The 14,045-nt window shown below is 42.9% G+C and overlaps 1 protein-coding gene across 3 annotated transcripts in view; it reads right to left on the reverse strand.

Moving 5' to 3' along the window:
* LOC112432436 (protein NLRC3) overlaps window positions 1-14,045 on the reverse strand; it is a 3,307,575-nt gene that overhangs the window by 3,226,405 nt on the left and 67,125 nt on the right. Inside the window, exons 1-3 of one of the 3 annotated variants that reach the window (XM_076881160.1) lie at window positions 9,752-10,598; window positions 7,859-9,647; window positions 3,236-3,409 (exon numbers count right to left, since the gene is read on the reverse strand). The exons of 1 other annotated variant lie outside the window; for it this stretch is intronic. In XM_076881160.1, coding sequence (XP_076737275.1) covers window positions 3,236-3,409; window positions 7,859-9,647; window positions 9,752-10,025 — 2,237 coding nt within the window. In that variant the 5' untranslated portion in view covers window positions 10,026-10,598. Of the gene's footprint in view, window positions 1-3,235; window positions 3,410-7,858; window positions 9,648-9,751; window positions 10,599-14,045 lie in introns of those variants that run through there. One more of the 3 variants, XM_076881161.1, reaches the window with a different exon arrangement.

Consider the following 14,045-nt stretch of genomic DNA (forward strand, 5'->3'; position numbering starts at 1 on the left):
AGCCACGTGAACATCTGGAGATCCAACAGTGTACGAGCTGTGAGCCATCAGCTGTTTCTCTCATCAGCTGCTGTAATGAGAGCTGCTGGAATCATCTCGAGCAGCAGGAAATCACTGATGTTGTTTCCGCTGAGCTCCTTCTACTTTCATCCAGATAGAAACTGCTACAGTCTGCTGATTATTGCTTTGCCTCCATCACACGAGCTCTTTATCCTGTTCTTCACTCTCATTGGTTCTTTGTCTGCTTGTTTTTACAACAGTAGTCTTCTGATTGGTCAAAGGAGACAATCAGCTGTGACTAAATGTAGCTCCTACAGCAGTGATGGGAATAACTACTGAAGCTAATCCAGTATCAAAGCTCAGGAATCAGCAGCTCCCACCTCGTTTTCTTTCAACAACTATTTTTAGCTGCTGTGTTTTTGTGTTTCTGCAGACCTCAGACATCCTGCTGCTCTGGACAACTTTTTCATTCTTTTTTTATCATTCTTTTGCTTTTCTTTTATTATTATGTTATATGTATTAATATGTGAAACACTTATTCTTTGTGTTTTTGCTTTGCTCCTGTCAAACTGCTTTAATAAAATCTGCTGCAGTCTAAACTGTGGACGTTCCCTTTTTAACCCTTTGTGAAACAATAAAGGTTTAAATCTGAGTATTCATCTATGTTAGTGTTTAATGGGTCTAATAGGTTGCTTTTAGGGGGTGGGTTTTTATAATCGATTTATCGATTAAAATCGATTCTGGCTTGGATAACGTAAAATCGATTAATTAAAATCCTGAATCTATTTTTTAATATAAATTTATTTTGCTTGAAATTCCAGAATTTCTGGTGAAATCTCACAAAATTTCAACAACAGTTAAGACAGTAAATGAGAGCAGGAACACGGATTCTGCACAAAGACTTAAACACACAGCGCGACCCGCGAATCAGAATCAGTGAGATGTCGCTTTTCTCACCTGATGGCACGGACACGGTCGGGGTTGAAAGCCGACAGCTCGCTGATTCTGATGTTTCAGCGGCTCCGACCTTTGTGTTTAACCTGTTTGAACCTGCTTACCTATACCATACCGTCACTACCATTATATTAATGCTGCTATTCATACTGTCATTATAGTAATGCTGCTATCCTGCATATATCTTACTTACTATTGTTTGAATACTTGCGATTGTTTTATTGTACTGTTTATATTTTACATTTATATTTATTTTTGAATCTTGCACCAAGGGAGTGGCACTCCAATTTCGTTGTACTCTGTACAATGACAATAAAGGCTATTCTATTCTATTCTATTACGTCCTTTTTACGCTGATTCTAAAGCTGTTAGTTTTATCTCTCTCCAAACAATATTGACTGAACCAGCAGCAAAAGAAGATCCAAACTACGCTTCACATAAACATCGTCATGAACTCACTCTGACTTTTGCTGTTTGTTTCCACCAGGATAAAATCACACTTCATGCCCAGCTCTCTCTCTCTCTCTCTCTCTCTGTACTTCAAAAACAGTTTCCCGTCTAAAAATCTGTTTTCTGTATTATTCGCTTGCTTGTTACGCACAAGTCTACCGTTGTTTACAGCGCTGTCGGCCGCTGTTTTTTTTCCTTTTACTTACTTTCGAAAAGAAAGCCTCATTTCTGCCGTTCAATACTGAACAAATTTAAACTTTTTAAAATTATGCAAAACTGCAAAACGCTGTGTTTGTAATAAAAACGGTGTAACTTTGCTCTGCTTCACTTCAGCAGCATCAGGTAATGTTTATGTGTTTTTGATCTACTGCAGAATATTTTTATAAAATCCCAGGAAAATCAGCTTCATGTTTTTCTGTGTTTTATCTTCAGCTACTTTGACACAAAGGCCTCTGCTGTGATGCTCACACCTTTGATAAAGTCTCGAAAGTGCCAGCTTCCCTTTTATAGATACAAAAATATGTAAATATACTGATCTGAATTATAATATTTCTGACTGTCTGAGGCAACATTTCCCACATTCCAATCGAATTGAATCGAATCGATTCTAGAAATCAGTGACGATACCCAGCCCTACTTTGAATTGTGTTACACAAAAATAAGCAAAGTTTCACGTTGTTCAGGCAGAATCGAGCGTTGAAGAATGAATTCACACGTCAATAAACATTTTCATCAGCACAAGCAGGACAATGAAAGCAGGAAATACCCCAAACTGCTATTTCTCATTCTACAACTTCAACAACTGCACATGAATTATACTTCATACACAGACCCACAGTCTCTGATTGCTCTGAAATCTCACTGACAGCCAATAGAAATAAAGAAAAGTCCAGACTGACAGTCTCTGTGGGGTTAGGCAGTGAACTGCTCACGCTGCGTTAAAGTGCATCACAAACTATTGGAATTGGATCCAACTTTGTGAAGAAGATTTCTTCTCAGCTGCTGTTTTGAACATTTCCTCATGAACTGTATTAAACTCTGTAAATGAACTGAGAACTATTTCTACATTTGAAACTATGGATTCATTTTCCCGTTCACTTCTGTACGTTAGTGTATAAATGAATGTTAGACTGGGCTCCATGGAAACACTTGGACTGGTCTCAGCTGCCTTCTTTCTGTAGTCCTTTCTCTTCTCCAGCTTCTGTTTGAAATCCTCTCACAGAGCCTGAAACCTGCTTTGCTGTCATGTTTGGGCCTGTGTTCCTCTGCTTTAACACAAACCTCACCACAGCAGCTGTGTGGGTCGTCTCTGTAGCAGCCAGATCAGCTTCTGATACATGAACATCATCACAGCTCCTAACTTCACCTTTATTAGCTTTGACATTCATGTCTTTCTTTTCTCTGTCTGTTTCCACACAAGCTCAAAGTCTCTGCAGCCTGTTTTTATCTGCTATCATCAGATCTCCAACAGCCTCATTCACATCCCTCACACACTCTACAGCCTCACCAGTACTGACTTCATCTTCACTGACTGATGGAGCACAACATGAACCTGTGGAGGCTAAAAAGCTGTCCTGACAAACATCTCCCCATCACCACTGCACTTCTGTCAGCCTTTAAATGAACGCTGCTCAAGTCTGTCACTTCTATTTGGAGCCAAGAGGAAAACTGTTGTTCAGTCGTTTGGAAAGACACAACATTTCTGAAAGCACTCAAACTTCTTCACATTTGTCTTCAGACACATCCTGAACATTTAGGAACTAAAGAACGTTTCAAATATCAAAGATCAGAAATATAGAAAAACAACAACAGCTGCAGTCAGTGAACTCACCTCAGAGTCTCCAGTCGACAGTTTGGACTCTCCAGTCCAGCACACAGAAGCTTCACTGCTGAATCCTGCAGATTGTTGTTACTAATGTCCAGCTCTGTCAGATGGGAGGGGATGGACTTCAGAGCCGAGGCCACAACTTCACAGTGAGTCTCTGAGAGTCCACAGTCAGCCAGTCTGAGATTACAGAAAATATAAAATGTGTTATTATAAAAGCAGAAAGTCTGCATTATAAACACAGACTGAATGTATATGAAGACAAAACAGAGTGAGGTCATAATCTGATGAACATCTGCTCTTCACATCTGTGCTTCAGCTCCTCTTACTCTGTTTGACATGACACAACGATTGAGTCTCTCTCAGACCTGCAGACTTTTAATGAGAATCTTTGTTTGGCTTTAATCTGCAGATGAAGGAGGAAGATGGTGTCACATTTAGGCTTCCATAATGTCTACAGTCTGTCAGTGAGATCTGATCCAGAGTCAGAGTGAAGACACACATGTGGACTGTTTCCTGTCTTGAATCCAGAACATTTTGAATGAGCTCAGCTCAGTGAAGAGTTCCAGCTGGAAAGACGATCTCTGTTTGCTACCTGCTGCTGTCAGGTACGACTGTTCACGTCCACACTCAGGAAAAATCTGCTGACTGTCACCAAACGGAGCAGAAATGTCATCACTGGACAATAATGATGAATGAACTCAGAGCTGCTGATATCACATCTGATTTCAGGGGAACTAAACTAAAAAGGGACAAATAGAAACAACCATCATGACTCTGTTTGACCTTCAGATCAGAAACTATGGTTCAGAACAGCAGCAGGATTTCAGGCACTGTCACATCCTCAACATCCATATTCCAAATGCTCTTCCTGACAGGACACTCTTTGTTCCCACTCAGGGAGTTTCCATGTGTACAAATCATTTCTGAATCTCAGTAGACTGGGAGGTTTTTCCATCTCATGAATCTCTTTCCTAACATCAAACTAGATAAATCAAACAAAGGAACTGGAGTCTGTCTAATTTCTGACCCCAGTAAAGTTTGTACTGGGATACCCCGACATACTCTCTCTCCATCTGCTCCCACAGCCTCATATTCACAGCTGGCCCTTCTCTCAGCATCCACACTCAGGGTGTGGGCGGGGTCAACACCAGTCAAAACCATTGCTTTGGCCTTATGGCCATTTTATTAGTGTGCGTTTCTGAGTAACAAGCAGGACTACGCACAGGTGTTTGGACATGTGTGGACCCGACCTACACTTAAACTTCTTAAATCCTCTGTTTCTGTGTCACCAGCTACACTTTTAATATTAATGTATTCACTCCGACATTTTTGGGGAGCGGTCAGAGCTCGTACACTGCAGACAGACATGTCTCCCAGCACACAGCTGACTGTCAACTCTCTGAGATTGGATATGATTCATTTAGATTATATCTGTAAGGTGAAGTTTATCTCGGTGTTTATTTGTTCCTGAGGAAGTCAGCTCGGCTCAGATTAAAGTTTAATAACTGAACAATTTTAATGAACCTTAACGCCTCCCTGGAGCATATATGGAACTGAATCAGTCACTTTTCTTTATTTCCTCATGTTCATATGTGACATACATGTTTTAACCATTAATCTGGAGGAAAGAGAAATTTCACCAGAGGATGTTGATGCTGTTCATGGAGACTGAAGACAGAATGATTTATCTGTCTTAATATTTCTGCTGCTCTTTCCTCTGGTGTAAAAATATTTTAACTGTTGGTTTTAATTCAAAATCAATGGTCAAAATGTTAAAATACCAACAAACTTGTGGCGTTAGTGTTGATATTCTGTGAGTTACTTAAAGAGATCACACAGGTACAGGACATATTTTATGTTTAAGTTTATGCATGTTTGTGGTGAGATGTGCATGTAGTGGGCTGTTATGTTGCAAACTGTGTGGATGTGTTTGGGAACAGAAAGATTATTTTACTGCATAAAACGGCGCTGATCAGCTGTTTCTGCCGCTGATACACTCGGCCGGTGAACCACCTGACTCACACAGGCTCTCCTCCTCCACAGTCCTCGTTTATGAAGAGCTTTACAAACACAACATCACGGCTAACAGCTGGATTCTCCCGTTTCAGTGCCAAACAGCCACTTCCTGCTACAGACAGTAAAGTGGACAGTTTGGCGCTAAACACGTTTTTAAAACTTTAAGCTCTTATTTGTTAAAGCCAGCTTCACAGACAGATCTGTGTCAGTGTTTTAGAGCAGGGCTCAGTGGTGTAAACCAGCCTTTATATGTGTTTCATCTCCATTTTTACATTAAACTGAACCAAAACACTGAAATCTGGGACTCTCCACTTTTTGGTTTTAGAAGTGAAGAAGCTGAATGTTCAGATTAAACATCTTCAAGACACTTAAAGCAGTGCACTCGCTTTTCTTTCTAAGCGGCCTTTCTTAGATCACCTGATGTAACCTGAGTAAATTATGTCGGGTTTGAAAACTCTGCAGCATGACCCGGGTGTTGCTGGTGGCATCATGAGCTTAGACCCCTCAGTCAGCTCGGTCTAAAGTCATCGTCAGCACTAACAGGCACAAATAGGCTCTAACGTGACAAACTGACCCGACATTTAAAGAGTGCCCACTACAGTCTCAGCTAAAACATATTAAAATGTGCAACGCCAAGGACTGTACACTGGACTCCATTTCAGTGCAAAATAATAAAACGAAGTAAATCCATCCAATCTCCTCTGCCTGTCCTTATCATCAATAAAAACAATTAAGAAAACAGAAAATCATAGAAACAGTAATCTTTGTTATTGCATCATCACACATCAGTTCCCAGTAACTAGTCAGAATGAGACGTTGTTTTCATCTTTCTCACACTCATCTCACTCCCCGGTCACAACAGGTGGTGACTTTAACAGGTGTTACAACCTGGCTCAAAGCTGCAAAAGAGGGCGGAGACTGAAAACAGAGACTGGTTTCATTTTGAAGTACTTAATAACCTCGGCTAAAGATGACACCAGACAGCGTGACAGGGTCTGACAACGAGTGGTGGCGTCGTCCTAGCCGACCTCGGCAGTTATTCACACGCCATGACCAAAAACTCCTGCAGTGTGACAGCAGATAGAGGAGGAGTCACAGAGGAGCGTAACAGCTGTGACAGATGCAACAGGAGGACGAGCTCCAACAGTAAACACACTGTGAAGACAGGAAAGCAGTCACGAGTGATGTTGGTCCTGTTTTTATCTCCACTAAAACCTCTCTAACGTCACATGTAACAGAACACAGACACATCTGATTATCAGGGACCACGACCCACATCTTTGCCTCACTATGTTTATAAGAAGAGACTGAAAATAATGATTCTCCCAACACATCACCAACACTTTTATGGCAAACAGATAATAGTGAGTGAAAAGAGGTGAACTGTTTCATATGCAGTTATCAGGGTAAATACATTTAAACCAAAGACACTGGAAGACTAAATGAAAGGAACTGAAGGTGACAATTCAAGAAGCTCAACAGAAGTCAAATGTAACATGATCAAGATTCCCTGTTAAAAACAGATATGTATAGTATAATAGTAGACTACACTAATAATAGTGTATAGTATAATAGTATACTATACTAATAATAGTGTATAGTATAGTAGTATACTATATGAAGTCTACACCGCCACGTCCTTAAAATTCAGCGAAATTAAGGACGCATTTGAGGGCCGCATTTCGAGCAGCGACCTTCGTCGCGTCGCTGTGATGTAATCGGCCTTAAAATGCGTCCTTTAAGGCTGCAGACCCTGAATTGGGATACAGCCAGAGTCTGGTCTCTGTTTTTACAGAGGATGTGGTTCTGTTGGCTTCATCAGGTGATGGCCTCCAGCTCACAGTGGAGCTGTTCTCAGCAGAGTGTGAAGCCGTGTGAATGAGGATCAGCATCATGGTCCTCAGCTGGGAAAGGGTGGAGTGCCCACTCTGGGTCAGAGACGTTCCTGCCCCAGGTGGAGGAGTCTGAGTATCTCAGGGTCGTGTAAAGAAGGGGGAGGGGAGCAGGAATCAACAGACAGACTGTTGCTGCGGTAACAGTGAGGTAGACGCTGTACCGGTCTGTCGTGGTGAAGAGAGAGAGAGCTGAGCCTGACAGCGAAGCTCTCAATTTACCGGTCGATCTACGTCCCTGCCCTCACCTATGGTCACGAGCTGTGGGCAGTGACTGGAAGAACCAGATCGTGGTTACAAGTGGGGCAAATAAATTTTCTCTGAACGGTAGCTGGTGTCTCCCTTGGAGACGGGGTGAGGAGAATCCCCTTCACAAAAACTAATCAAGTGAACAAGACTCTCCAGGAGGGAAACATTTAAATATCCAAGTCCACCATAAAGAGAAAATTGCATGAAGGTAAACACAGATGGTGCATTACAATTCACTGCATGTGTTTTACATGAAGAATGGAGGATATACCGTCCACTTTCACTCTGTCTTTAGCAGCAAGTGGCTCTTTGTTGTTTGGCTAGCTGCACTGAAACAGGAGAATCCAGCTGTTAGCCGTAATGTTGGTGTTTGTAAAGCACTTTATAACCAAGGACTGTGTTTTTAATTTAAACATTAAACTATTAACCGACACTGATCAATGATGTTAGTGATCACATCTGGACTCACCGAGCCTTTCTGCAGTTCCTCACAGCTGGAATCAGTCTCAGTCGTCCCTCCTTTGAAGCTTTGTACTTCTGCAGGTCAAACTCATCCAGAACCTCCTCTGACATCTGCAGCATGAAGGCCAGAGCTGAGCAGTGGATCTCAGAGAGTTTCTTTGACCTTTGCTTTGACTTCAGGAACTCTTGGATCTCCTGATGTACTGAGAGGTCGTTCATCTCCATCAGACAGTGGAAGATGTTGATGCTTCTGTCAGGAGAGGATTTAAACTTCTTGTTATTCTTCAGGTTCTTGATGACTCTCTGGATGGTTTCTGGACTGTTCTCTGTCTGACCCAGCAGACCTCCTAAGAGTCTCTGGTTGGACTCCAGACAGAGGCCATGAAGGAAGCGGACAAACAGGTCCAGGTGGCCATTTTTACTCTGGAGGGATTTCTCCATGGCTCGTTTAAGGAAATCATCCAGAGATGACTCTTTGTATTTTTTTCCCAGGAAGTCCTTCAGCACCTCTGACTTCCTGTTGGTGAAACAGTGGAACATGTAGACTGCAGCCAGAAACTCCTGGATGCTCAGATGAACAAAGCAGTAGACTGGTTTCTGGAAGATCACACACTCTCTTTTGAAGATCTCTGTACAAACTCCTGAGTACACCGAGGCCTCTGTCACATCCAGACCACACTGCTCCAGGTCTTCTTGGTAGAACATGATGTTTCCTTTCTCCAGATGTTCAAACGCCAGCCTCCCCAGCTTCAGAAGAACTTCCCTGTCAGCCTCCGTCAGCTCCTGTGGACTCGTCTCATGTCCCTCGTGGTACTTGTTCTTCTTCCTCTTTGTCTGAACCAGCAGGAAGTGTGAGTACATGTCAGTCAGGGTCTTGGGCAGCTCTCCTCTCTGCTCTGTAGTCAACATGTGCTCCAGAACTGTAGCAGTGATCCAGCAGAAGACTGGGATTCTACACATGATGTGGAGGCTCCTGGATGTCTTCATGTGGGAGATGATTCTGCTGGACAGCTCTTCATCACTGAATCTCTTCCTGAAGTACTCCTCTTTCTGGGCGTCAGTGAAGCCTCGTACTTCTGTTAGCCTGTCAACACATGTAGGAGGGATCTGATTGGCTGCTGCAGGTCGGGAAGTTATCCAGACGAGAGCCGAGGGAAGCAGATTCCCCTGGATGAGGTTTGTCAGCAGCTGGCTGACTGATGACTTCTGTGTGACATCAGACAGCAGCTTCCTGTTGGTGAAATCCAATGAAAGTCTGCTTTCATCCAGGCCGTCAAAGATGAACAAAAGCTGAGAGACAGCCAGCTTCTCTGCTGTGACCTTCTGTAGTGTTGGATGGAAAACATGGAGCAGCTCCAGAAGACTGTACTGCTCCTCTCTGATCAGGTTCAGCTCCCTGAATGAAAGCAGAACCACCACACTGACATGTTGGTTCTCCAAGCCCTCTGCCCAGTCCAGAGTGAACTTCTGCACTGAGAAGGTTTTTCCAACACCAGCCACGCCGTTGGTCAGAACCACTCTGATGGGTCTCTGTTGGTCAGGTAAGGCTTTAAAGATGTCCTGGCACCTGATTGGAGTGTCATGGAGGGCGTCCATCTTGGAAGCTGCCTCCAGCTGCCTCACCTCATGTTGGCTATGAACCTCTTCACTCTGTCCCTCTGTGATGTAGAGCTCAGTGTAGATCCTGTTGAGGAGGGTTCTACTTCCTGTTTCATCACTTCCTTCAGTCACACGTTCACATCTCCTCCTCAGACTGATCTTATGTTCATCTAAAACCTCCTGCAGACCAACATCTGCTGAAAGAAAGAAAAACAGAAAGAAAACTCTTCAATGTCTGAACAACAACAAGAAGTCCAGTTTTCAGAAATGAGTCCATCAGCAGACAGATGTTCAGTCTTACTTTGTACACAGCTGCTCTGACTGGCTGTCTGCAGTCCAGCTCTGCTTCTGGATCTTTCTCCACACTGGGGACAGGACCAGTCTCCTGATGAAGCAGACTGGTCCCAGTATGAGGAGATGCACTGTCTGCAGAACCAGTGTCCACAGCTGGTAGAGACTGGATCCTTCAGGACGTCCTGACACAAAGCACAGCAGGACAGCTGCTCCTCCTCACAGACACCACTCCTCTTCCTCTTCCTCCCTCTGTGAACACATTTCTTTATCACTAAAATCATTGACTGTCAGTGACAAACATCCAGATTTGATGACACTGTGCAGAAGCTCTGATGGTCACAGAGAAAAGTCAAAGTGGAGAAACTTGTGTTTGAGTTCAGAATCCAAGTTTCCTTTGCTGTTCCTGCCTGTCTTATTAAACACAGAGTGATCAGCCTACAAACTCCACAGTAAAAGCCTTCATCACAGAGCTGATTATGTCCTTCACTGGATGTACTGGAAGTTTGGGATCCATCACTCTGAACTGACCTTTGACCTCCTCTAAAAACTGTGGTGGAGCAGCGGTGTCACATTCAGAGCTTTCAGCTTTATTTTGAAAGAGTTCAGTCATCAGGAAGTGAACTTCTGGGTTCTGATTTCCTTTCTATTCTTTTACAGAAGTGAAGAAGAAGAACTAAAAGCTTTGAAATGATCTGAGTGATATTTTTGAACATTGCCACCAAATTGAGTTCAGCCTCCAGCAGTAACTTTGTTTCATGATGCCTCCCTGATGATGTGATGTTTGATTACAAACCTGTTTATGTGTTAGACATTAATCACATGAACACAGGCAGAAAAAAGAAGCCAATGAAACAAATGACAGAAACATGTTCATTCACTGCCATGATCCATATTTGATATGTACAGATGTTTGTAAAGAACACGTGTGCAGCGCTTTGTTCTGAGTATCTGCTGTCAGCACACAGTGCAGCAATAACTACAACCACACGTTTCTGTAGATCCTGAACATCAGCCTGGAGGAATCTGACCTCAGGTCTGCACACAGAGGAGCTTCACCTCTGGGATGATGCTGGCTTCAGCTCCTTCTACAATCAGGCAGAAGCTTCTGCACCATCAGGACACAAACAGAGAGGAGCTTCTATCCTCAGACCATCCAAGTCCTAAATCAGAACATGCTCCCCTCATAGCATCACCATCAGGGTTTAAACAGGACCTTACATCATGTTCTTGTCTCACTGTCATATTTCAGATCATACCTGATCCATTATGACGTCACACGCTGCTACACTGATCCTGCTGCTTCATTACTGCTGATATTACTCTGCTCACTCTGTTCAGTTACTCTGTTTACATCACTTTGCTCATTTGCTTTGTTCTGCTTGCACTGCTCTGTCAGTACATGCTGTGCTAATGTGGCACAAAGCACTTTAACATTACATCTGCACAATGTTTCATTATTTCATTTAATGATTGTTTCTAATGTTTTGTCCAGTCACAGGAGCAGCTCAGCACATTTCACTGTGTTGTACGTGTATGACGATGCCTGTGACAAATAAACAGCCTCGGACTCTTCAATCTTCTGCATTTCTTTGGAGATCAGCTCAGTGGCCTGTTGAGACCATCTTTCTGTTTCTCAAACATCCCAAACAGCACAAACCACCACGTTACACACAGTGTAATAAAAATACAGGCAACTACAAATAAAAACACTTTAAAATATAAACTAAAATTACAAAGTGGTCACAGAATTTCAAACACCCGTAAATGAGTCAGCAGCTCTCTTACATGGTCAGCTGAGCTCCATGATTGAAGAACATTGTTGCTGCAGGTTCATCACTGAATTGTGGAGGAAGTATGTCTTTGGACCAGTCACTCCTCACAGACACACAGCTGGATGCTGGAGACTGTGACCTCTGACCTCTGCAAACACAAACACATCACATGAATTACTGATTAATCTCTGTTTAAAATCTTTTAAGCAGCTGCAAACACACAAACTGGATGATGTGATGGTTTCTGTCAGTAATAGTTGTCTCAGATTAGAGTACAGACGGCTGCAGAGACGTTCACAGCAACAGAGAAGAAATCATTACCTTGGATTGCATTACTACTACGATTGATACTAGCATTATCGTACCCGGACCACCATTAGGAATCATTTATGATGTCACTGGTAGAACACATTTATAGAAACAACCTTTGAACTCTGAGTCAGCAGCTCTCTTACATGGTCAGCTGAGCTCCATGATTGAAGAACATTGTTGCTGCAGGTTCATGACTGAAGTGTGGAGGTGTGTTTCTGGACCAGTCACTCCTCACAGACACACAGCTGGATGCTGGAGACTGTGACCTCTGACCTCTGCAAACACAACCACATTGCATTCATTTCACATCAATTAGTACACCACAAAAGGCATGCAAGAAACACAGTATGAAGGCAAACTTCTGGCTTCAATAACATTCAACAGGTCAGGTGGAAACTTTTCTCAGATTTGATTCATGTTTTTATAGAACGATCCAGCTAAAAAAAAAATATACCATTAGGTCAGGGGTCAGCAACCTTCAGGACCCAAAGAGCCATTTGGAGCCAGTTTCCACGCAAAAGAAAACACTGGGAGCCACAAATACTTTTTGACATCTAGAATGAAGATAACACTGTATATACTGTTTTTTACCTTTATGCTTTGTGTGAACAACTAAGGTGTGTTGCTTATGAAATCCATGAAGTGCTACAGAGAAAATTACAGGTTATTTATGTAATGAACACATTTGAACTCTTAAAGAAATATAACAAAAGGAAAGACACCCAGCTGAACTAAAATGATGTAGCAAACAAAAGCTGCTGTGAGCCGCCACCCTTATATCTCCTTTGGGCTTTTGGAGCCTTGACCTGACTTTTAAAAAATAATTGGAAAAAAAGCTCTATGCTGCTGAAAGATGAAAAATAGATATTTGCAAAATTCTGCCTAAATATGTATTTTACCTGGTTAATGTGTGTGGCGGGGCGTGGTCTGCAGCGCCGCTGCAGGGGAGGCGGACGCACCTGAGCGGCACCCGCAATCACGCCTCGCCGCCTTAACGTCTGTGCTGTTGTGTTGGTGTGTGTCGGGCTGTGAGCTGCAAAGCTACAGCCGGCTGTGTGCGTACAGCAACCGTGTGTGAAAAGTGGTCAATAAAGAGAAGCTGAAAAGCGTGTTCATGCAAACATCGTCGGGTCTGCCGTGATATGTTTACAACGGGACTTCTGCTCCTGAACCTCTGCGCACAGCGTCTGCAGGTCGGGGCTGTACGAAGTCACTTTCATCTTTACAGGACTGTAAGCTGTCGTCTGTGAGGCGTGAGCGGTGTTTGTTTTTAACATAGTTCACGGTGGAGAACAGCTGCTGACATAATGTGGATCCGAAGATCCATAATTGGCCTACCTGGGGCTGAAAGTCTCGATAAATGCACAGCGTTTCGGCGGGTACACCGGCTTCCACGAGTGTGACGCTTATTTGAACGATGAAAAAATAATAAAATATAATTTTATTTTTATATTTCAATATCACAATAATCTTCCAATTTAGAACTACAAGTTAAAAAAGAACATAAATAAAATACACTTCAGCTAAATACTTCTAATTTATTTTCCCAAACCACGAGGAGCCGCACTGTAAGGACTAAAGAGCCGCAGGTTGCCGACCCCTGCATTAGTGTTAGTCAATGTTGCAACTGAACTGAAAAACTAAATATTTTGGTCAGGTCCAAAGAAACAAAGTCACTATTAATACAACACAACCCCCCCAAAAAGAGCCATGTAGACCCCGGGCTCTATGGGTCTTGTGCTCGGAGCTTGTTCCTGTGCTGCCATGATTAGTGCCTCTGTGCTGTCTTTCAGTCCAGCTTTGTTCAGCCACTGGTAGGATTTCTGGATGTCAGCCACTTCCTCTGCCTGCTGGTGGTGCAAACTGTGTTGTTCTGAGTTTCATTGGACGTCTTTGTCCAAAGCACCAGACAAAGGGCAAAGTAGATGCATTTGCATCAGCAGGAAAATACACCCCAAACTAGCATCATCATTATACAACTTTAACAACTGCCACTAAATGATACTTCATACACAGACCAGTGTTAGGTTAAGTTATGATGTCACTGGCAGAACATTTATAGAAACAACCTTTGAACTCTGAGTCAGCAGCTCTCTTACATGGTCAGCTGAGCTCCATGATTGAAGAACATTGTTGGTGCAGGTTCATCACTGAAGTCTGGAGGTTTGTTTTTGGACCAGTCACTCCTCACAGACACACAGCTGGATGCTGGAGACT

Source organism: Maylandia zebra, unplaced genomic scaffold (genome assembly GCF_041146795.1).
Source record: "Maylandia zebra isolate NMK-2024a unplaced genomic scaffold, Mzebra_GT3a scaffold03, whole genome shotgun sequence".
Classification (NCBI taxonomy): Eukaryota; Metazoa; Chordata; class Actinopteri; order Cichliformes; family Cichlidae; genus Maylandia; species Maylandia zebra.